The sequence below is a fragment of the Pelophylax lessonae genome (assembly GCF_965119305.1).
Source record: "Pelophylax lessonae genome assembly, chromosome: 10".
Classification (NCBI taxonomy): Eukaryota; Metazoa; Chordata; class Amphibia; order Anura; family Ranidae; genus Pelophylax; species Pelophylax lessonae.
The window spans coordinates 83225886-83252086 of NC_138777.1; the positions used below are offsets into that span (position 1 = coordinate 83225886).

The following is a 26201-nucleotide window of genomic DNA, read 5'->3' on the forward strand; positions in this document are numbered from 1 at the left end:
CCCCCACACCCTCCCACCTCCTATAAATAAGCAAGGGCAGCATCCATTTTAGATCATTTCTGTGTTACTGAGAGCAGGGAAAGTGCTGGTGCTGCTGCTGCTGTTATAGCTAGGGACAGTTCACGGTCTTGTTAGCCAGTGTTCTTGGTACACTCCTGCTGTAAGGACAGCACCCCAAAAAGCCCTTCCTAGGGCTGGTATTTGAGTTTTTTTTTGGATATATATATATATATATATATATATATATATATATATATATATATATATATCTATTGTCCCCAAAAGCCCTTTTGAGGGCTGGTATTTGTGTATTTTTTTTTGTTCTGTGATATATATATATATATATCCATTGTCCCCAAAAGCCCTTTTGAGGGCTGGTATTTGTGTAATTTTTTTTGTTCTGTGATATATATATATATATATATATATATATATATATATCTATCTATTGTCCCCAAAAGCCCTTTTGAGGGCTGGTATTTGTGTAATTTTTTTTGTTCTGTGATATATATATATATATATATATATATATATATATATATATATTGTCCCCAAAAGCCCTTTTGAGGGCTGGTATTTGTGTATTTTTTTTTTGTTCTGTGATATATATATATTGTCCCCAAAAGCCCCTTTGAGGGCTGGTATTTGAGTATTTTTTTAATATATATATATATATATATATATATATATATATGTAGCATGTCCAGAACCAGAAAAAAAAATTCATATAGGTGTAAAAGGGGTTCCCACCATCCCTGCTCTACTGAAAAATGATCTTTTTTTTCTGGTTCTGGACATGCTACAGAGCTGAAACTTCACAGGTACACTTTTTAGACCCCCTATAAACTAAATCACACAAAAAAAGTTCTTAAAAATTGTCATTTTTGATAGAGAGCCAATTATTGGAAAAAAAAAAAACTTAACAAAAAAAACATTTCTTTGGATTTATTGTTTGGGGGGTCTAAAAAGTGTACCTGTGAAGTTTCAGCTCTGCAGCATGTCCAGAACCAGGAAAAAAAGATCATATAGGTGTAAAAGGGGTTCCCACCATCCCTGCTCTACTGAAAAATTATCTTTTTTTCTGGTTCTGGACATGCTACAGAGCTGAAACTTCACAGGTACACTTTTTAGACCCCCTAGACACTAAATCACACAAAAAAAGTTCTTAAAAATTGTCATTTTTGATAGAGAGACAATTATTGGAAAACTTAAAAAAAAAAAAAAAAACTTAAAAAAAAAAAAATTCTTTGGATTTATTGTCTGGGGGGTCTAAAAAGTGTACCTGTGAAGTTTCAGCTCTGTAGCATGTCCAGAACCAGAAAAAAAAATAGAATTAGGGTTGGGGCTAGGGTTAGGGTTAGGGCTAGGGTTAGGGTCAGGGCTAAGGTTAGGGTTATTTTTAGTGCTTAGGGTTAGAGGGTTAGAGTTAGAGGGGTAGGGGTAGGGCTACTAACTCTAACCCTAAGTATCTCACCGTAACCCTAACCCTAGCCCCTAACACTAAACCTAACCCTAACCCTCTAACCATAACCCTAACCCTCTAACCTTAACACTAACCCTCTAAGCCTAGCCATAAAAATAACCCTAACCCTAAACCTAACCCTAGCCCTAGCCCTAGCCCTAACCCTAACCCTAACCCTAAGCCTAACCCTAGCCCTAACCCTAATTCGTATTTTTTTCTGGTTTCGGACATGCTACAGAGCTGAAACTTCACAGGTACACTTTTTAGACCCCCCAGATGCTAAATCCAAAGAAATTTTTTATTTTTATTTTTTTTTTAATTTTTCCAATAATTGGCTCTCTATCAAAAAATTGCAATTTTTAAGAACTTTTTTTTGTGTGATCCCTCTCCGGCATGCCACAGTCCAGGTGTTTGTCCCCTTGAAACAACTTTTCCATTACTATTGTGGCCAGAAAGAGTCCCTGTGGGTTTTAAAATTCGCCTGCCTATTAAAGTCTATGGCGGTTCGCCCGGTTCGCCGGTTCGCGAACATTTGCCGATGTTCGCGTTTGCCGTTCGCGAACGGCGAATTTTAGGTTCGCGACATCACTATTCTTAGCCCCCAAGTGCATAACTTTACATTCATCAACATTTAGGGTCCAAGAACACTGGCTTAAAAAAAACGCTGACCCTAGAGGCGTTTACCATTTGTTTTTATGCTTCTAGTAGAAGGTAATGTTATTCTATTTGCCTGTGCAGATTAGGTAGTTTAGAGGTGGTTTTTAAGCTCAGCATTAAAACAATGTTTGGTTTGAACAAAAAAAATGTTTGGTTTGTGTTTTTGGTGGCATTTTTCTGGCAGAAAAAAATGCTTAACGCACTGCTAAATGCTCCTAAAAGCTCCTAAACTTCGACACCCGGCTTCATTTTTTTCTAATGTTTTGTTGTAAAAACGCTTTTACACTAATGCTCCTAAACGCTGCTAAATGCTAGAACAAAGATGCTAAATATGAACATTTTTTTTATACAGCATTTTCTGTCAAGGTATCTGTGTCAAGGTATCATAAAACTCATTTGTGACACAGTCGCCCATCTAAACAGTGCATTGAGGTCGGCTAGTAAGTTGGACATTCTGTAAGGACGTTATTCCACTGCATAGCTTGGTATCATCTGAAAAGTTTGAAATGGTACTTTTAATCCCAACCCTATATCATTTATAAATATATTAACCCGTTTGCTGCCAGGCCCTGTGCTCCACTTTTAAACTTAGCTGGCCAGGCCATTTTTGCAATTTTTCCATTGCTATATTATTTTTCCCTTACAGCTTTGAGAGTTTGTTAAAGACCCCCCAAACCATATATTTTCTGAAAGCACATGACCAGTAGAATATAAATATTTGCTACTGATTTTTAGGGCACAATGATATTTGCGCAAATGTTTATCAAAAAATTTTTTTCTCTAAAAATACACTAAAATCATTATTAGCAGATAAAAACATCGCACATTTAACACAAGTCCTTATAAATATAAAAGCTAACCTGTATTGAATTAATAAATAACCACTATTTGTAAATTTTAGGTTGTGCCTTTTTGCAAAATGGTGAAAATCAAACATATGCAAAAATGAAAATATCCAAATTTCTCAAAAAATCTAGAGATTTTCATTGTTCCCTTACAGCTTTCAGAGTTTTTTTAAGACCCCTCAAAGCATATATTATGCAATTTTTTGCACAAATGTTTATCAAAACTATATATTCGCTAAAAGTTCTCTAAATTTGTTTTTAGCAGATATAAACACAGCAAATTTCACAATTTAACCTGTATTGAGTTAATAAATAACAAATATTTGTCATTTTTAAATTACGCCTTTTTGCAAAATGGTGAAAATTGAATGTAGGCAAAAATGTAAATAACCACATTTTTCTAAAAATCTGAAGGTTTTCATTGTTACCTTACAGCTTTCAGAGTTTGTTAAAGACCCCAAAACCATATATTTTCTGAAAGCAAAAGATCAGTAGAATAAAAGGAAGGTTCTACTGATTTTTAAGGTCCCACGGTATTGGTAAATGTCTACCAAATAAATAATTTTGCTAAAAATACACTATAATCATTTATAGCAGATACAAACACAGCAAATTTTACAAAATGCCTGCTAAATTCCTACTAAATATAAAAGCTCACCTGTATTGTGTTAATAAATAACAAATATTTGTAAATTTTTAATTGCACCATTTGCAAAATGGTGAAAACTGAACGTACACAAAACTATAAATAACCAAATTTCTCTAAAAATCTGGAGGTTTTCATTTTTCACTTTCAGCTTTCAGAGTTTTTAAAAGACCCCCAAACTATACATTTTCTGAAAGCAAAGGGCCAGTAGAATAAATAGAAGGTGCTACTGATTTTTAAGGCCCTGCAATATTTGCACAAATGTTTGCCAAAACAATATTTTTGCTAAAAATGCATTAAAATTGTTATTATCAGATACAAAAACAGCAAATTTTACAAAAGTATTGCTAAGTTCCTTCTAAAGATAAAAGCTAAACCTGTATTGAGTTAATAAATAACAAATATTTGCACATTTTCCTTTTTCACTTACACTGTAGCTTTCAGAGTTTATAAAAGACCCACCAAACCATATATTTTCTAAAAAGCACATGGCCAGTAGAATAAAAAGAAGGTGCTACTGATTTTTAATGCACCGAAATATTTGCGCAAATGTTTATCAAAGCAATATTTTTGCTAAACATACACTAAAATCATTATTCCTACCAAATATAAAAGTTAAAACTGTTTTGAGTTAATCAATAACAAATGTGATCACATATTTGTACATTTATAAATTGCGCCATATTTGCGAAATGGTAAAAACTGAATGTACGCAAAACTGTAAATAAAAACCATTTACAGAGGTTACCATTTTTCACTTACAGTTTTCAGAATTTGAAATGTGGCATACTAAAGTGTAGTGAAGGGCCATGTTTACCTGCACAGGGATGCACAGGTGTTCCATGCATTCCTGTACAGGCAGTCCCATTTATGTCAATTGAGATGAAATGGCTGCACAGGCATAGCTGCTGTTCCCAATCTGAAATCCATGTGGGTGTGGGTGCATGACCCCGAATGCAGACGGTGTGAGCTCAGGGACATGCACGCAGACCTACATGGATGTCAAGTTGGGAGCAACTGCTCTGTTTGTGCATTTGCTACATCCCAAATGACATCAATGGGATTGCCTGCACAGAGATGCATGGAACTCCTGTGCATCCTTGTAAAGGTACGCTGTGTATGCCCGGTGTGAACTAGACCTTAGGCCCCTTTTACACAAGCAGACCGATCAGATCTGCCTGTCCGTTTTTAAAGTGGGCCCAATCAGACCAACCTTTGTTTTCTTTGGAGAGGCTGATGTAAATGGACATGCGTCTGTTTACACCTGCCTGCATCCGATCCGATCCACTAAAAACGGACGGATGAGGATCCCATTTCCATCCATCTAGCAGATCGGATGGAAATGGACAGGCAGTCCTTTTCCATCCAACCGCCCTATAGAGAATAGTGGGCTGTGTCAGTTCTGCATCAGCAGAGTGGACGGGGACCTGTCATTCGCCTTCTCAGTGGAAATCAGCAGAAAGATCCTAAGCAGGAGGATCTTCTTAACAGAGTCCGCTCCATATTTTTTTTTTTACTTTTTTAATTTCTAACAAATATATATATATACATATATATATATATATTTATATATATATTTTAGGGGGGGGATGGGGCAGGGTTTTTTGGAGAGATATCAGAGGTCTAAACAGACCCCCCATATCTCTTTTTTTGCGACAGAGAAAGGGACTTAAGAAAGTCCCATTCTCTGCAGCACTTTACATGAATGAATAAGGAGTCTGTTTAGAGACTCCTTATCCATTCATAAACTGACAGTCTGACATAGTAAACTCTCGGTTTACTATAATCAGCTAATCAGCTGTCAGTGGACATAGGAGCTATCGGTAGCGATGGCTGCCTCGGTCCACTGTACTACAGGGAGAGGGCTGGTAAACACATGTTTACCAAGCCCCCCCAGCCCCAGCTTTACTCGCACCCCGCCCCCTGCTAAGCCTGACAGCTTGCGGGAGTGCCAGTCAGAAGCTGCAGGTGGCGGGAGGGATGCCGCCAGAGGGATGGATAGAGCGGGGGGCATGGGCCGGTACAGGGGGGATCAGCTTGGAAGGGGGGATATGCTGAGATCCCCTCTAAGCCCCTGCAGCACCTGAAGCTGGCGCGAGTGGCAGAGGAGGGATTCCAGCTTCTAAAGGTAGCTGCAGGGATTGGGTTTGGGGGGGGGAGGGGCTGATCAGATCAGGTGTGGGGGGGGAAATCAGGGCAGGAGTTGAAGAAGTGAAGAAGGGCAGTGGAGGGGATATAAAAGGAGAGCGGGAAGAGTAGATTATAGGTGAAATAGATTGGGCAGGAGGTGGAGAGGCTGGGGACAGGGAAGCGACAGCATGGGCGGGGGCAGTCATATTTTAGGATAATAAATCTGATTAGCAGGTTGTAATCCCCTGATCAGAGTATAGAATTGTTCAGCAGCGTCTGCTGAACAATTCTGTTATAAGTTTATGAGCTAATAGGAGAGGGAGAAATTAGGTCAGCTGCAAGCAGTGCTGTAGGTCCGTACGCTGTAAGGATCTGGCAGTTAAAGGGTTAAAAAGTAAGGGTGCCAACACTGAACTTTGAGGTACACCATTAACAAACCTAGACCATTCAGTGTAAGAATCATTAACCACCACTCTCTGAATTCTGTCCTTTTTTTTAGCCAGTTCTCTATCCATTTACAAACTGATTTTTCCAAGCCTGTAGACTTTACCTTACACATTAGCCATGTGTGTGGAACTGTGTCAAACAATTTTGCAGAATCCAAGTATACTACATCCACAGCTACCCCTCTGTCCAAGGTTTTACTTACCTCCTCATAAAAATAGATCAGATTTGTCTGGCAACTTCTGTCTTTCATGAATCCTGCTGTCTATTCCCAAAAATGTTTTTTTTTTTTTTTCTCTAGCAAGAATCCATATATGGAGTCCTTTTTTTAAACTTACAAGTATCTTTCTAAATATAGAAGTTCAAATAAGAGGTCTATAGTTACTTGGTAAAGACTTTGACCCCTTTTTGAATATAGGCACCACATTGGCCTTACACCAATCCAGGATTACAATGCCAGTCATTGATAAAAAATGAGAAACAACGGCTTTGAAATAACAGAGCTGAATTATTTTAGGACAGGTGGCTGTATGCCATCTTGACCAGGTGCTTTATTCACCTTTATTCTGTCTATATATTTCTGGACCATATCAATTTTGAGCCATAGAGATCAAACCTTAGATATGGAGTTTATGGAAGGCTTTTGTGAAGAACTTAAAATCATGGAAAGTACAATGAGTACCCCTTCACAATAAGACAGTCCGCTGCATTTTTTTTTTCAATTTCAAAAGTGCTTATTGGTAATTTTAGGAATATAAGCAATCAAGGCATTGTAAGGGAAATGTGTCATAACAGTTACTGGATGCACAATTAACACAAAGTGCTGCAGCAAGTCTACATAATGGCAAACAAGTAAACATTAGCTGAGTACATCTCCCTTGGATCGTAGTAAGAGGAGTAGACAGATAAGGAAAAATAACTAGACGACTGTGACATCTCAGAGAGTATCAGTGGGGTTATCGTGCAAACCATAACACATGAGCTGTACATAATGGGTAATGGAGCCAGAGTGACCATTGTGCCATAAAATATTGGCTTTTACCATCTATCACAGAAAACATGAGTTTGTATGGGGTCTTAGGGTTGAGGTGAGTCAGAAAGGAAGTGAACTCCAGAGATTCTGGTTGTTTCCAGCACTGGGCTATGGTTTTCTTGGGGGCTGTCATTCAGTGTATTACAAAGGTTAAGTGGAGTTTAGGCCACCAAACATAGTTGAGTAAAAGAAGAGCCATGGCTGGATCAGGAGCACATTTGGTGCCAAGGACAGATGAGACAAAGTGGAACCCTTTTTCCCAATAGAGTGACAAGATTAGGCAGAGTCACCAGACGTGTAGAAGAGAGCTAGATTTGCCGCATTTTCTCCAGAATAATGACAAGGTAGACTTGAAGATTTTTCATAACTGGAGCAGAGTAAAATACCAGCGGTGGAGCAGCTTTAAGTGAGATTCTCAGTGCATTGTTCAGTGGAAGACCTTGAGTAAGTTAGAGGTTGCAGTGAACCAGTGTAAGTGATTGAAGGTGCAGGCGAGATGGCACTCCCAATTTTTCATAGACTTGGTTTTCTCATATGAGGGAGAAGCCAAAAAAAGTCAGTAAAAATAGGTGATGCCCTTTCTGTTTGATGTAGGGGAGTTATAGAAGGAGAGAACACCTTGTGGAGCTAGGAAAGTAGGTTTGAGCATGTCTTCCAGGATTTATCTGACTCACAAGTACTTGTAAAAGTCTTTGTGAGGGAAGCCATAAAGCTGACTCATGTCCTCATATGAAAGGAGGTTGGATTTGTCAAGGAGATGCCCGACTAAGAGAATGCCTGCCTTTGACCAGTCATTAGTATGTAGATCAGTGGTGAAAAATTCCAGGGTGCTGAGGGGACACATTTGTAGATCCATAGAAGTCTTTTCAAGGAGTGTAGATTGAGAGTAACGCCAAGAGTTCAGAGCTGCTTTTATTGTATTGAAGTGGGAATACGGTGGAGGGAGCCCCAGGAGAAGTGCACATAGAAGTCCTCCGAGATGACAACCGAATATGCACTGTTCCATAGAAGCCCATTGTTTGTCTCGCAAAGTAGAGACTTGGTCCATTATTGCTGAGTGATAGTAAAGCTTCGGGTTGGGGACACCCATACCTGAGATGGACTTAGGTCTATACAAGGTACAGTTGTTGTGAAAATTAGCCCTTTTCCAACCCCATTTAAAGTTGTTTAGGGTGACTTGGAGGTTCCGTAGATATGAGGTAGACAAGGGGATAGGTAGTGTGCTAAAATGATATAGAATAGTTGGAAGTACGGAGATTTTTGCAAGAGCAACTCTACAAGCCCAGGAGAACTGAGACTTGGAAAGTTCCTGTGTTTGAAGTTGAATGGTCCGCAGTAGAGTTTCCTAATTAGTGCTGAATAGAGAGGAGCTAGGTGAGGTCAATTGTATCCCTAGGTACCTAATATGAGATTTGGGAGCCCAGAAAAAGCCGGAAAAGCCAGATAGGTAAGTCTGAAACTTCTTAGATAAGGAGATAGGGAGGGAGCATCTGGGATTTAGAGATGTTGACTTTGTAAAGTGAAAGTAGACCAAATTCTCGTAAGAGGTTTGAGACCGCAGGGAGGGAGGTGACAGGATTTTTAAGGGAAATAATAACATTGTCTGCATACAGATTGATTTTATGGTCGACCAGGCCAATTGTAATACCCGATATATTTGGGTGGGTCCTAATGGCCTGAATGAGGGGCTCTATAACTAGGACAAATATTATAGGGGACAAGGGGCAACCTTGTCTAGTGACATTAGTGATAATAAAAGGGTGCGAGAGAGTACTGGAGGTAAACACTTTGGCTCAAGAGTTGGAGTAGAGATCTCTAATAACTGTATTGATAAAACCCATGAGGCCCAAAGTATGTAATATATCCTTCAAGTACAGCCAGTGGACCTGATCGAACGTCTCCTCCCTGCATTTAAAGATAGGAGCAGAGAAGGTTTTCAATGGAGCTCTGCCTATTGGAGCAGGTTAAGGATGCCTATTTGTGCCATCTGAAGTTTGGCGGCCTTTTACGAAACCTACTTGGTCGGGGTGGATTAATTTCGGAATGCTATTTTCTAACCTGGAGGCGATGATTTTGGCATACATCTTTATGTCTGTATTAAGGAACGAGATGGGATGGTAAATGGCTGTCTGATCAGGAGATTTCCCAGGATTTCATAAGGTGATTATCAGAGCTTCAAGTGCCTCCTTAGGGAAATGATTTACATTTTGTAGATAAGGAGAAAGAAAATCTCCAAATTTTTGTAGTACTCGAAAGAAAGAAACCATCGGGTCTAGGAGCTTTGTGCAAAGGGAATGAAGATATTGCCTTCCGAATTTCATGGGCGGTAAATTATGCAGATAGTTAGCTAGGTCCATAGGGGATACTTGAGGGAGGGAGGGGGATCGGAGGAAGAACTAAATATGCGATGGGCTAGGAGAAGGTGTCGATTGTGCTGATTCCAGGTTGTAAAGCTCAGCATAGAATTCTGAAAAGCAGTGAGCTATATGTAATGGGTTAGTGAGTCTCTGGTTGTGGTCGTCCAAAAGGTGGTCAATCCTATTTCTGTTAGACTTAGGTTTAGTCTGTCTCGCTACATAGTATTTCAGTCTTAGTCTTTTAGGAAGAATGTTGTATTGCGACACAAAACACTGTGGGAGTTTGTGCTGTAAGTCCTGTAATTTTTTATTTCTAGCTGGGGAGAAGCAACGTTTATTTAGGGTCTGAAGGCGTTGGGAGTCACCCAGAGAGAATGTGCATTAACTACTGATTTTACACTCTGCTTGAAGAATTCTGTCAGTTCTGACTCGACATGTTGTTCGTAGACAAGGTTATGTAAAAGGCCAGTGTTGAGCCTCCACAGTTTGGTAGGCTGAGCATTATGATGAAGTGCCAGTGTGACAGAAACCAGGGCATGGTCGGACCACAAAATATTACTGATTTTGGCATCATTGGAAAAATGTGGGTTTGTCTACGAGAAACATGTCAATGGACGTGCAGGGCGGAGGAGAACAAAGTAAAATCTTTCTACGATCCGTGAACACTTCTCCAGACATCAAACAGACCTTCCTCCTGTAAGAGGGGATGGAGATCTAGTGAGCGTTTGTGACGGAGGCTGGTGGTCTCTAGTGAGGAGTCAGAAATTGCATTAAAGTCTCTGCACACAATAAGGCGACCTACTTGTAGGATACGCTTCAGAACCGAGCAAAATACATTTTTCTGGTTAATGTTTGGTGAGTAGGGATGATCGAACTTTTGAAAAGTTTGGTTCGGCCAGAACATCCGAACTTCCCGAAAGTTCGGCCCGGATTTCAGAACCCCATTGAAATCAATGGGACCCGAACTTTGGTAATCAAAAAACACAATTTTTAAGCCCTAAAACCCAATAAATGCCCCTACAAAGTGCCTAGGGTTCTGGGTCATGCCCCATTAACTATTAATCACACAAAAAAAAGTTCTTAAAAATTGTCATTTTTGATAAAAAAGCCAATTATTGAAAAAAAATTTAAAAAAAAAGAGATTTTTTGATTTTGACTTTGGATTTATCTGTATCTGGGGGGGTCTAAAATGTGTATCTGTGAAGTTTCAGCTCTGTAGCATGTCCAGAACCATAAAAAAAAAGATTGTTTGTATTAGTACAATTATAGATCTGGAGTATGGCTTCTCGCTTTTCACAGCACCTTGCCGGTTTAATAGCAGGCATTTTTTTGGGTTCTTTGGAGTCAGAAAAAACATCTGAACTTGTGTATAGTGGTAGTGTGCACAAGTTCAGATGTTTTGCCTGCCTCCAAAAACCCCCAAAAAATGCCTGCAACAACACACCTGGGCGTTTGTTTTTTGACGCTAGCGTTTTTTGGGCATTTTTTGGGTTCTTTTGAGGCAGGCAAAACATCTGAACTTGTGTATAGTGGTGTATATACACACATACTTATATGTATATACACACCTAGCCATATATAGGTGTGATAGTAGCAGAAATATATTAGTGTAAATGATTTCATTAGCGCAAGCATATATTTCTGCTATTATCACACCTATATATGTCTAGGTGTATATATACAGACATGGTTGTGTATATATACCCCCTATACACATGTTCAGATGTCATGTCTGACATCAAACATGTCCTCAAAAAAGCACTGGCAGTGGCAACCCCTGCAGCATAAAAAATGCTGGCTGGTGAGAAGCCATATTCCAGTTCCAAAGCAACTCAGAGAAATGATCATTTCTCTATAGCGGTCACCCTGCTTTGGAAGGGTTTTGTCACCCTTCCATAGCAGTCACTGTCAGTTAACCCTACACTACACTACGGTCCCCTTACACTTAACACTTTCCCTACAGAAACTGAATAAATTAAAGCTAACTTAAGTGTAAAAGAGCACTCTAACTACACTAGATATCCCTTTCCTCACACTAATAAATGCTAAATGTCACTTTTAAAGCAAAATTAACAGAACTGCTTCCACTCTCTTCCATGTCCCTGTATAACAATGCTAGGAATTTGGCGGGGGCTATCTTATATACTGGGGGGCGTATTCACTAATGATTGGACTATGGACCCCCTAGTCACTCCAATCACATTCATAGCATTCTCCTGCCCCCTCAATTGGCTTTTGCTAATGGTTCTGGTCCAATCACAGGCTTTTAAAGCCCATTTCCTGTCCCATTGCATTTTGGTCGGTTCTGGTTGCCGAATTCCGAACTTTTTGGGCAAAAAGTTCTAAATTTGGCCGAACCTCGAACACCCAATGTTTGGGCCGAACCGATGGTCGACCCGAACCGTTCGATCATCCCTATTTGTGAGTACACCAACGGTAAAGTAAAGGGTTGCTGAGTGAGCATCCCTCCCAATATAATGCACCTCCCATTGGAATCAAGTTCTACAAAAGTCTGCGAGAAGACAAAGGTATCTTTAATGGCAATCATTACGCCTTTGGACTTTTTTTCAGAATTGGCAAGGAAGCAGTTGGGGAATCTGTGATGGGCAACTCGAAGAGCATTAGTGTGAGTTAAGTGAGTTTCCTGAGCACAAAATGTCGCACTGCTGGTAGATAGCCTCTCTCCAGGGCATTGACCTTTTTGTAGGAGCTTTTCAGGCCCGTTACATTTAAAGAGACTATTTTTAGAGGCATCCTCTGTAGAGGAAAGAAACTGGTAATGCCAGGTACTAAGGAGTAAAAATAGTGCAGGTAGGTTGGTGTCGTTAGCTACTAGAGGCACAGTGCCACAAGGAAGGAAGGAAAAAGCCCCACAGAGATTTTTTAGGCATAGGCCAAACAGATAGGAGTAATCAAGAAAATGTAAAGTGTATAAAATCATTATTTTTTATTCAAGAAAATTTCTTCCAACATGAATAAAAGGTTAATATGATCACTGATAGTAGTATAAAAACACAGAAATTTTACAGATACAGTATCGAGCATCCAAATGGTTAGATATGCTCATAGTCTGGATCATAAGTGTACAAACTAAAAAGAAAAGGTCATGGCACTTTAAAGGAGGCCAGACACTTTGTCAAAATTAGTATATAAAATACATATAATGATACATTTATTTAAAAAAAAAAAAGCAGCAGCATTCCATGATCATAAAGTACATAATGACAATTCATAAATATAATAGGAAAATATAAAATACAGAGCTGACATGTAAACATTCATAATTAGTAAAATAAATTCATAACAAACTGGTACATGATTATATTTGCGTACAAAATATACAAAATACAGGATTGATGTAGATATAACACACAAATTCAACGCAGGAGACCAGCATCTAAAAGAAGGGGGTAAGCTTTGAAATGTGATCCATAGAAAAATAAAATATGAGCACAACCAGCCTGTATTGATCTAACAAATAATAATATAATATAGTATGTGTGTAATATGTTTACAAATTTAACATACATTACACACATACTATATTATATTTTATATTTTTTCGATCAATACAGGCTTGATGTGCCCATGTTTCTCTCCATGGATCACATTTCAAACTTGGCCGGCCTCTGGATGTCCCCTTGACCTGGAGGGGTTCTCCTGCCACAGCCCCGGGGTAGGCATGTGTCTGACACCCCTTCAGCCCCTTCTTTTAGATGCTGGTCTCCTGTGTGTCCTGACCTGTGAGTAATTTGTTGTTTTTTTTTTTGGACCATACATTATTATTTCGTTACATGTTTCATATTTATGCTTACTTATTTTTATAGATATTTTCTTGCATCACACTACTGATGAAGCGGATAGGGTTCTGCGAAACACGTTGAGTTTTAGGATGCCAAGTAGTGATGAGCGGAACACCTCCCTGTTCGGTTCAAACCAGAACATCTCGAACAGGGGAAATGTTCTAGCTAACATGCGAACTCCATTAAAGTCTATGGGACACGAACATGAAAAATCAAAAGTCCTAATTTTAAAGGCTTAAATGCAAGTTATTGGCCAAAAAAGTGTATGGAAACCTGGGTACTGCCCTGGGGGACATGGATCAATGCAAAATATTTTTTTAAAACAATTGTTTTTACAGGAGCAGTGATTTTAATAATGCTTAAAGTGAAACAATAAAAATGAAAAATTCCTTTAAATATCATGCCTGGGGGGGCCCCCTTAATGTGCCTGTAAAGTTGCACATTTGAGTGATGTTTGCAGCCTGCTGCAGAAATACTGACATTTCTAAAGAAAAAAATGTAATTTAAACTTGCTTGCGGCTGTAATGTATTGCTGGCTCCCGGCAATACAGATAAAAAAAAATAAAAAAAAAATTGTGTGGAGTTCCCCCACCCCCCAAAATCCATAACAGACCCCTCGGGTCTGGTATGGGTTTTAAAGGGAACCCTGTGCCAAAATTAAAAAAAAAAACGGTGTGGGGTTCCCCCTAATATCCATATCAGACCCTTATCTGAGCACACAGCCTGGCTGGCCAGTATGGGGGAGGGGGCAAGTGAGTGCCTCCCCCTCCTGAACCATACCAGACCACATGCCCTTAACATGGGGGGGTGCTTTGGGGCAGGGGGGCTCTGCCCCCCACCCCAAAGCACCTTGCCCCCATGTTGATGGGACAGTAGTCTCTTCCCGATAACTATGGGCTGTGGTTGTGGGGGTCTGCGGGGGAGGCTTATTGGAATATGGAAGCCCCCTTTAACAAGGGGCCCCCAGATCCCGCCCCCATGTGAATGGATATTGGGTACATTGTACCCCTACCCATTCACCAAAAAAGTGTACAAAAAAATAAAGACAACAGCCAGTTTTGGAAAAGTCCTTTATTAAAAAATAAAAAAATAGTGTCCCCCGATGATCAGTCGCTCGTCCGCCCGAAAAATAGAAAAAAAAGAAGCTCCTGCTTCTTCGGACGCTTCCCGCGCTCTGAGCTGTTTTGGTTTTGATAGCTCTTTTCTAGGGACCTGATGTCACGAGCCGTCCCACAATGCACTGCTCAGGTGCAGTGAATAAATTACATGACGTCAGTAATTTATTCACTGCACTTGAGCAGTGCATTGTGGAGCAGCTCGTGACATCAGATCCCTATAAAAGAGCTGTCAAAATCAAAACCGTTCAGAGCACGGGAGGCGTCTGCAGAAGCAGGAGCTTCTTTGTTTTTGTTTCTATTTTTCGGGCGGGCGGGCGGGCGACTGATCATCGGGGAACACTATTTTTTTATTTTTTATTAAAGGGCTTTTCCAAAACTGGCTTTTGTCTTTATTTTTTTTGTACACTTTGTTGGTAAATGGGTAGGGGTTTGATGTACCTGATATCCACTCACATAGGGGGGCGGGATCTGGGAGCCCCCTTGTTAAAGGGGGCTTCCAGATTCCGATAAGCCTCCCCCACACAGACCCCCACAACCACAGCCCATGGTTGTCAGGAAGAGACCCCTGACCCCATCAACATGGGGGCAAGGTGCTTTGGGGTGAAGGGACAGAGCTGTGTGCTCAGATAAGGGTCTGGCATGGATTTTAGGGAGAACCCCACACCTTTTTTTTTTTAATTTTGTTGTGGGCTGTCCCTTAAAATCCATACCAGACCCAGACCCGAGGGGCCTGGTATGGACTGGGGGGGCCACGCTTTTTTTTTCAGTAATACTGAGATAAACTGATATAAACTGAAGTGCCTCTATATATATATATATATATATATACACAGTATATATATATACACAGTATATATATATATATATATATATATATATATATATATATATATATATATATATATATATATATATATATATATATATATATATGTACAATATATCACTTTGTGGTATACACTGCACTATCCGATCTCAACAAACTGTAAAAAGCAAAAATATCTCTCCCTGCCAGCAATGTATTATTAACTATAGAATTCCACTTATAAATCACCCGCTGGCCAAGGGATTCAAACCGACACCTCGCAATTGCAGGCCTGGTATTCTACCAGCTACAAAAAAGACAAGTAAATGTCTTCTGTGCTCAAATGTTACATATAGGCCAAAGAGGCAATGGCTAAGTACGCTTAGGTTAAACACACTTTCCTTGCCTAACTAACTAACTCCTATCCCACCCTACACCTAGTGGATGAGATAGAAGTTAGGGAGAGTGTGTTCAGCTTAAGCAGGCTTAATGGTGGCGTAGGTGGTAGAATACCAAGCTTGCAATGAGGGGGCTGTGGGTTCAAATCCTCCAGCCTGCAAGTGACCTACATTCAACTCGAAGCTCATCCCTAATGTCAAGACAATTTGTGTGTTAAATCTACATCAATCATGTATTTCGTAAATTTTGTACACAAATATAATCCTGTACCAGTTTATTATGTATTTATTTTACTAATTATGAATTTTTACATGTCAGCTCCGTATTTTATATTTTCCTATTATATTTATGAATTGTCATTATGTACTTTATGATCATGGAATACTGCTGTTGTGTTGCTATATTTTTCAATAAATGTATCATTATATGTATTTTATATACTAATTTTGACAAAGTGGCTGGCCTCATTTAAAGTCCCATGACCTTTTCTTTTTAGTTTGTACACATATTTAGGGATGGAGGCTTGTCAATGTGGTTGCTTCGGGTCACTGTTTTTTCTAGTCTGGAACATAAGGTTAGTCTTCTACAGTGGAGGACCAAACCAGTTCATGATACAAAGACATCCCAACATGTTTTGAAATCTACAATAATTTCTTCTTCAGGGGTAAGACAGAGCACAATCTTTTTTCTATAAATATAATATATACAATGTCTAACAAAAGTGAGTACACCCCTCACATTTTTGTAAATATTTTATTATATCTTTTCATGTGACAAATCTGAAGAAATAACACTTTGCTACAATGTAAATTAGTACAGCTTGTATAACAGTGTAAATTTGCTTTCCCCTCAAAATAACTCAACAAACAGCCAATAATGTCTAAACCACTGGCAACAAAAGTGAGTACACCCCTAAGTCAAAATGTCCAAATTGGGCCCAATCAGCCATTTTTCCTCCCCGGTGTCATATGACTTGTTAGTGTTACAAAGTCTCAGTCTAAGCAGGTGTGTTAAATTGGGTGTTATCACTCTCACTCTCTCATCCTGGTCAATGGAAGTTCAACATAGCACCTCATGCTATGAACTCTGAGAATCTGAAAAAGAGAATTGTTGCTCTACATAAAGATGTCCTAGGCTATAAGAAGATTGCCAAGACCTTAAAACTGAGCTGCAGTATGGTGGCCAAGACCATACAACAGTTTACCAGGACAGGTTCCACTCACAACAGGCCTCGCCATGGTCGACCAAAGAAGTTCAGTTTACATGCTCAGCATCATATCCAGAGGTTGTCTTTGGGAAATAAACATACGAGTGCTGCCAGCATTGCTGCAGAGGTTGAGGGGTGGAGGTTGAGGGGTCAGCCTGTCAGTGCTCAGACCATACGCTGCACATTGCATCTAATTTGTCTACATGGCTGTCATCCCAGAAGGAAGCCTCTTCTAAAGATGATGCACAAGAAAGCCGGCAAACAGTTTGCTGAAGACAAGCCGGCTAAGGACATGGATTACTGGAAACATGTCCTGTGGTCTGATGAGACCAAGATGAACTTATTTGGTTTAGATGGTGTCAAGCGTGTGCTGTGGCAACCAGGTGAGGAGTATAAAGACAAGTGTGTATTGCCTACAGTCAAGCATGGTGGTGGGAGTGTCATGGTCTGGGGCTGCATGAGTGCATTGGGGAGCTACAGTTTATTGAGGGAACCATGAATGCCAACATGTACTGTGACATACTGAAGCAGAGCATGATCCCCTCCATTTGGAGACTGGGCCCCAGGGCAATATTTCAACATGATAACAATCTCAAACACACCTCCAAGACAACCACTGCCTTGTTAAAGAAGCTGAGGGTAAAGGTGATGGACAGGCCAAGCATGTCTCCAGACCTAAACCCTATTGAGCATCTGTGGGGCATCCTCAAATGGAAGGTGGAGGAGCGCAAGGTCTCTAACATCCACCAGCTCTGTGATGTCATCATGGAGGAGTGGAAGAGGACTCCAGTGGCAACTCTGGTGAACTCTATGCACAGAAAGGTTAAGGCAGTGTTGGAAAATAATGGCGGCCACATAAAATATTAACACTTTGGGCCCAATTTGGACATTTTGACTTAGAGGTGTACACACTTTTATTGCCAGTTGTTTAGACATTATTGACTGTGTTTTGAGTTATTTTGAGGGGACATAAACTCTACACTGTTATACAAGCTGTACACTCACTACTTTACATTGTAGCAAAGTGTCATTTCTTCACTGTTGTGCAATGAAAAGAAATAATAAAATATTTACAAATTTAACTGAATTAGTGGGCTCTCTATACACTCCCTGTACATGGAGGAATTTCCCCATCATACAGGCTCCATTTCAATCCCCCAGCCTCACATGCACTGCGCGGCAACGTCAGACGCCAGGGGTTTACCAACATGTGTAACAGGGCTGCGCTCCAAGCAGTAAGTTTGGAGTCCTTTGTGCGCGGACCGGCTCTGGGGCCAGAAATTATGCTGGCTCAATGCGCGCATCCCATGGCCAATAGCTGCAGGCCTCGTGTGTCAGATAAACACAACGGGGGCCTGCACGTGCCAGGGAGCAGGCCAACCACAATGCCAGGGACATCTAGTAGCCAAATTATGAAATTAGTACATTCTAGGTTAAAGGAAACAGCAAACTGGGAAAAGGTGGGCTGTGGGCCAAAGAGGACAAAACAAATATATGCACATCCCCATCGATCTCCAGTATATCTATAAAAATAAAATATATAAAGGTAAATAAATACCAATGTGAATATCAGCAGATCAATTCCATGGTAAAATATATACAGCAAGAGAAACCATAACATCAATTATATCACAGCAGAACAAGTATATACAGAGAATGCAATCTTCAAAGTAGATGTATAAAGGCAGTAAAAAAAAAAGCTAAAACGGGTGGAAAAAAAGAAAGGGAAGGGATTAAAAAGAAGGGAGGGGAACAAAAAGGGGGAGAAAGAGAAGAAGGAAGAGGATATAGTTATAAATATTTTTCAAAACCTCCAGAGTGAAATCCATGGAGGAATGGCTTGAAATTGAAAGCCTCATTGAGGACCGAAGGTAAAGTGGAATTGAGGTCAGAAATTCATCGCAGCTCATGTTGAAGGAGAGCCTTGTTAAAGTCTCCACCTCGTTGGCTGGGATGGATTTGATCGAGGACCAGGAAGGTTACTTGGGGGAAATTTTGCCCATGAACTAATGTGACATGTCGCCCAAGAAGGAGCTCTGGATTCCTTTGTTTTACGCTTAGAATATGGCTGTATATGCTTTGCCAGAACTTCTGTATGGTCTTACCCAAATAATAACAGCCACATTCGCATTGCATGAGGTAAACTGCCACCACTGTTTGGCAGTTAGCAAAGTGTTTGAGAGTGTATATGTGTCCATTAGGCAACCGTATACCACACCTAGCATTGATAAATTGTCAGTATGAGCATGACCCACAATGTTCCTAAGAGTTTACAGGGGTCACCACGTAAGTGTCCCCGATATTCACTTTGTACTAGTCGGTCACCAATAGATGGGACCCTCCTATATGTCATTTGAGGTGTTGGAGGGACACATTTTCCTATCGTAGGGTCTGATGTCAACAAGTGCCAAAACTTCTTAAGAACATTTTTCACTTCAATATGTTTGTTAGAATATGTGGTAATAATTCTAGTTGTGTTAGTATATGTTGATTTCTTTTTGGTAAAGTGAAGATCGTGTCTGGAAAGTTTGGTTACCCGTTTGGAAGCTTGTTTCAAGCATTTATGACTGTAACCCCTTTGTAGGAGTCATTTTCTTAGATTATTTGCTTCTAGGGTAAAGACTTCCTCACTTGTATGCGTTTAACTCTAAGGTATTGGCTGTAAGGGATGGATGTAACTAATGGTTGTGGATATAAACTGCTGGCATATAAGATGTTATTGCCAGCAGTTGACTTTCTAAAAAGTTCACAAGATAACATATTATCCTCAGTCCTAATGATTTTAACATCTAAAAAAGTAACTTTAGATATGTCATATTCCATGGTGAATTTCAAGTTGAGGGAATTACAGTTTAAGGAGCCCAAACAATCTTGCAGCAAGTTCTCGGGACCGTCCCAAAGGACGGTCCCCAGAAGTGGTAGCGGTACCACATCAAAATGTGGTCTGCATACATAGAAAAGCCATCATGGATGAATAGGGTACAGCATGTGCCCATGGCCATGTGCTGTACCTGGAGGTAGTGGGAGCCCCCCAAAGGTGAAAACATTATGTCTGAGTATGTATTCCAATGATGTGAGTACTAAAATATTATCCCAGAACTGCAACTGTATCTATTTACCTAAGGGATTTATCCCTTTCTATATTATCTGTCTATGTAATCTGTACTAACCTTTGCCGGCATATCTTTCCATTCCACACATCCAGACATCAGGGCCCTGGAAGCAACTCACTCACACAAGAGCATAGTGAATGGGTTACTTAATTTTAACTCCAGTCTTTGGGGTCTTCCATACAGTATACAAAACAGGATATATATTCTAGTCTATACATGTCATATTCTACATATAATAAAAATAGAATCATGCATAACAGGAAAAAGTCCTTTACCATAATTGTCAACAAGAGACACTTAAAAATATACCTTTACGGGAGTCCGTACCAGAGGAGTACTAATAGCTACTTTCTAAATGAAAACATCCTAACTTCATTGATCAGGAAGAGCCCATGCGGGGAACTGAAAAATAAAAATTAGCCTGGGCTGGAAGCTGCATTCCAGGTGGAGGTGGTAGGATAAGGGAGATTGGAGCAGTCTCTATCCTCTCTCGGGGACAGGGGGATGCTCCACTGCTGAGGAAGTTTCTTGGATTCCGCCGGAGAGTGGAGTATATATTTGTGCCCTTGATAAGTGACCTATAAAGTGGCAGGGAACAGCCAGTTGTACACAGTTTTCCTTTCCCTCCAGGCTTCTGTGATATGGGCAAACTGTCTGCGACGAGCCAGGGTGGCAGCAGAAAGGTCAGCGTAAACTGAGATATGGGAAAAGGGGTCTGGTCATTTCCTTGCTTTGCGTGCTGCAGCCATGGTTCTATCTTTATTGTGAAAAAAAGTTAATTCTTGCCAGAACATCCCTTGGTACCGTGTCTGGAAGAGTGTTTGGCTTCACTATACGGTGAGCTCCATCTATAATTGGGTTGCGGACATTTTCCATAGGCAAGAGGGTTTTAGGTAGCATAAAAAGATAAGGAGTGAGCTCAGGCAGAGAGATTGATTCAGGATTGCCTCTGAAGTTTAGATTGTTACACCTAGATCTATCCTCTAAATCTGTAACTTTATTCTTCAGCTACTGGATGTCAGCATCATGCTCTTGATAACCATCCACTTAATCATTTTGAGCAGCCATGGAGTCTCCCAGTTTGTGTTAAACTCTATCCACCCAGTCTTCCAGATACTCCACATGAACCTGAATATCTGAAACAGTTTTACATAGCTCAGCCAGCAGATCTTTTTTCAGGGAGAGGAGCATTTATTTTAAGGTATGCTCTGAGGCTGGATGGTCAAAGGTGGGGAAGGAGGAGAGGGAATCCTGTACTGGCTTTTTTACCTCAGTGTCTCCATGTGTGCCAAAGTGTCTTTTACTTACAGGCCCTTTGGAAGCAGGAGAGGCAGAAGGAGAGGTAGCTGGTCTCTTGTGGGAGTGCTTGTCCTCCTGCCCGTACTCGAGGTTGTGGGTATCCTGTGTGCCATGAGAAGGCTCTGCTGGCACTGTGGAGGGGAAGGAGATATGTCCATGTGCCACCCTGTCACCATCTTGCTCTTCTTCTCTGCTCAGGCACAGAAAGAAGTCTGTAATCTTCTTGGGGGAGCAGGCTTGCTGGAGAGAGTAGCGCGCCGTGTAGCAGGGTTGGGAATACTGTGTAGCTGCTGGCTGTTGCTTCTCCCTGTCAGAGCCTTGGGACAAAGCGGCCATACTCTGAACAGCCAAACCACACCCCCCCACTCTGCTCCCCCCCCCACCCTGCTGCGTTCTTTTTTAATGAATCTGCATTAATGCGCATTATGTCAAGTTAGCCCCTTTAAGCAATTGGCCTGTCACCACACAACGATGGACCAAAATTGCTCCAGCACCGAGTTTTCTGAACACAGTGCTTTGTCAACCATGGTGTTGTGTTATAACGCATTGTGGTGCACTGAAACACAGGTGCATTGGGAAGGTGTGTTGGGGTGCATGTGTTACTGCAATGATGTTAATAGGCCTTAAATGTACTGTGGATGCATTTTTAATTCCTTATAAATCATGAACATTCATTTTGAACTTGTGAAAATGGATGTGATTGTTTCGGGCTAGGGATAGCAAACATTTTATTGTATAAAGGGTTGGAACCTATACATTGTACATTAATATTTTGATGTCGATATGTATTTGATGTTGATTTTTATAGTCATAGTAACTCCTAGCTAGAGATGAACTTAGGCATCCTCCTAACTTGGCTCTACCTGAACTCTAAATTCAAGGTCTTTTTCCACTCCAGTGAGCTGCTGCCGAGGTCATCCCCACCTTGCAAGCTGACTATTTTGGCCTGTACACACGATCTGAAAATCGGACGACAGATTGTCCATTTTTCAACGACAGTTGTACTGATTTAAACAAAATCATACGATCTGGTATCGTACAAGAAACATTTTCATGCTTGTCTAATCAGATGAAATGTCGTGATTGGCTCTCGAAAGTTGTATACTAACGATCAGATTATCGTACTATCACTTAGAAAGCGGTATTTTTCATCCGAATTTCAGATCCTGTGTACGGGCCATTAGTTTGCATGAATGAACCTCATTTGAATAATAAAAAGAGTATGAGTTTGGAGTTCAGAGTTAAGCCTCGTACACATGATGAGAAGATCAGGTGGCTAATCGTTCGTTCTTTTTTGCTACCTAATCTTATATCACATCCGAGAAAGCTACTAAAGCAGACAAAATTTCTTGTACGATCCATAAGAATTTCCCTTTTTGTGTGCCTTCATTGCATCGTGCATCAGAAGTAATGTCATGTGTGTGTGTGACCCTGTGTTGCCATGCCTTTTCCCTTTAGCCTATATATATGGATGGTGTATGTGATTTGTTAAATTGCTCTTTACACGTTGTCATACTCCAAATGGAGTACTGGACAGAAGATATGCGGGACTCAACACTTCCAATTTCCATCCTGAGAATATTACTTTAAATATTGTCCTTAAAGTGATACTAAAGCCTCGTTTTTTTTTTTAACCACTTCCCGTAAACCAAAGTACCTGTACATCGGCTTGAAGAAGTGGTTGTACTGGGGTAATGTCCCCCCCCCCTCCTGCTGCCTTCCGCCACTCTGCCCTGGTCTCCTGTCCCACCAGGAGATGCGATTGACCAGCCGGCTGGTTAGAGTCCTGAATGAAGCTGGATTCGGCTCTGATCGGGTCTTCGAAGAAATAACCTGGAAGTGTCGTCGTCCCACCAGGAGACGCGAGCGACCAGCCGGCTGGTTAGAGTCCTGAACAAAGCTGGATTAGATGAAGTAACCCGTAGGTGACGTCACAACGTCACTTCTGGTTTATTCCGATGCCAACAGCACCGATTAACAAAAAGTGATAGTATTCAAAAATGCTGATTTTGCCATTTTGAATACTTTGAAATGCAGTGGAGGGGTTTGGGGACCCCAGATCCCTCCATAAAGAGTACCTGTCACTGCCTTTTACTGTCACAAGGGATGTTTACATTCCTTGTGACAGCAATAAAATTTGTCAGATTTTTTTTGCTAAAGTGATAAAAATAAAATAAATAGGAACAAAAAAAATAATTTTAAAGAGCCCCCATCCCCATGAGCTCGTGCACCAAAGAAAACGCATATGTAAGTCGCGCCCACAAATGTAAACGGTGTTCAAATCACATATGTGAGGAATCGTCACGATCATCAAAGCGGGAGCAATAATTATAGCAAAAGACCTCCTCTGTAACTTTAAACCGCTAACCGTTAAAACATTTTTAAGCGTCGCCTACGGAGATTTTTAAGTACCGTAGTTTGTCGCCATTCCACGAGTGTGCACAATTTTAAATCGTAACATGTTAGGTATCTATTTACTTGGTGTTACATCATCCTTGATAATATACAAAAAAAATGGGCTAACTTCACTGTTTGGTTTTTTCAAAATTCAGTGAAGTGTATTTTTTTCAAAAACAATTGCGTTTGAAAGACCGCTGTGCAAATATCCTGTGACAAAAAATATTGCATTGACCGCCATTTTATTCTCCAGAGTCTTTGCTAAAACAATTTTATAATGTTTGGGGGTTCTAAGTAATTTTCTAGGAACAAATACTGATTTTAACTTGTAAACATGTGTCAGAAATAAGCATGGTCCTTAGTCCATGTGTGTGTAAAGGCAGGTGTCCCAATACGTTTGACAATATAGTGTATGTAGGTATAGAACACATACCCTGCCACGCCCCCTTAAAGGAGAATTATACAAAAAATGATTTATTTTTTTTTTTTAACCACTACTATTCCTTTATACTGAATTTTGAAATATGCAAATGCAGCAATTTAGAAACTGGATGAAAGGTTTAGTAATGGGAATTTTATATACAACTATATAGATCAGACCAAAATGAGGGAGAAATGAGGAAGAGAGAGGGGCAGGAGAACTTTGTTCCGAATCAGGGACAGTCCCTTGGAATCAGGAACAGTTGTGAGCTACTGTATGTGCATACCTATGCTGTTATTTTTAATATGACAAAGCTTTTTTAAGTATGTTTATTTACAACATTTTTTCCCACTTAGGATAACTTTACCATATAGTAGACCAGTAGTTACAATCCAGAAAATCGATAGCTACTTGAAAATTGTCTCACCAATTGGGATGGTATTTATGAAAAGCGACGATGGAAGATTTGAGGTAATTAAAATCTAAAATCTATTGCTATCTTTATGTCCTGTCTTTTTACTGTCGGATGATGAATATTAAAGTCCAGCTAAAGAGAGAGAAATAGATATTCAGTCATATAGACCGTGTACTAACGGTTTGAATTTTTATAGTATTACTTCCACTTGCCTGTTACAGCATTTGTGTGGGATGTCTAAATATACCGTGCGGTCTAATAGTGACCAGAAATGACTCTGCTGTCAGTAATTCCAACGGATCTGGTCAGACACACATTTAGAGAAGGACTGGGCCAGGGGGCAGGGGGAAAATCCACCCCAGGCCACTCTGAGGCTCCATAGATTGGATTCACTGCTTCTGCCACAGACATGCCTAAAGGATTCCTGGTGAAGAGAAGTTAAACGTCCCCCACTACTGACCTACTGAGTGTGGGATGAAGACAAGGACAGAGCGCAACCAACCCCCCCCCCCCCCCAGCATGGGTGGTGTAAACTGTGTCTGAGCAGAGGCCAGTTCCATTCCCCACTGGAGACTCTCTTCCCCCAGGCAGCCCCGACCGAGCTGTCTCAGCTCCCCCCAACTGCCCCCTGCAGACCAGGTCGGGAACCCAAATTTGGCCGGTGGGTATCAGTGTTTCTCAACTCCAGTCCTCAGGGCACACTAACAGGCCAGGTTTGCAAGAAAACTGAAATACATCACAGGTGATATCATTTACTGCTCAGTGATTGCAGTATTCTAGTTGGCATCTCCCCAAGGTAATACTTAAAATCTGGCCTGTTAGTGTGCCCTGAGTACCGGAGTTGAGAAACACTAGTATAGATTACCTGGAGTGGAGCGTCAGCCTGGAAAGGGGGTCAGGAGGAGGCCAGGAAGAGGGAGAGTGGGAGGAGGGCCAAGTCGCTGCACCATGGGCCTCTGGTTTGTACTTGCCCCCTGGGTCGAAAGTTACCAGTCAGCCCCTGCACACATTCCCCCTTCTCTGTAATACAAGTTTGTTTGAGGCCACCTGGGATGAAGAGTGTGACTGTTACTCAGATCTGCCAGCACAGACAGTAAGGCAGTGAACAGCATGTTCACAGAGAGGAACATGTGAATTAAAGTACAACTAAGGGAATTCCTTTTTTGGATAGAGTACGGAAGAGTTATGGCCCATTGTCAGTTTTTTATTTTGCCATCTGTGCCCCATTGGAGAGATTTACCTTCACTCCCTGTTCCGTAGCCAAAACAATAAATGAGGGGAAATCCTCCAAAGGGAGGAAATCCCTGGTTGTCACTATGGTCACCAAAACTAGGGTCCCCATTGGAAGATTTACCCTCTATGCCTGTTCTGGTGACAACCCAAAATGTGGGATTTTTTTTTTTTATTTCACTTTCATTCTTGGTGGTAAACAGGACAGGTAGAAAGGGAAATCTCCCTAAATGGGAGCACAGACAGCAATAAAAACTAGACAGGTGTTCCAATCACCCCCCACTAAAGCCAAAAAGAAAGTATTGCCATTAGTTTTACTTTACCCATTTCAGCTCCGGAAGGTTTACTTTTATAACCAGGCTATTTTTTGCTATTCGGCACTGCCCCACTTTAACTGACAATTGCACAGTGCAATGCTGT

General features: G+C 40.7%; 1 protein-coding gene across 1 annotated transcript in view; it reads left to right on the top strand.

Annotated features, from left to right (window-relative positions):
* The window catches only part of LOC309565958 (mucin-2-like), a gene marked incomplete at its 3' end in the record, with an annotated part of 251710 nt that overhangs the window by 71283 nt on the left and 154226 nt on the right, over positions 1-26201 (top strand). The window contains exon 5 of the mRNA XM_082270986.1: positions 24493-24607. Within this exon, the coding sequence (XP_082127112.1) occupies positions 24493-24607 (115 nt within the window). The remainder of the gene's footprint in view (positions 1-24492; positions 24608-26201) is intronic.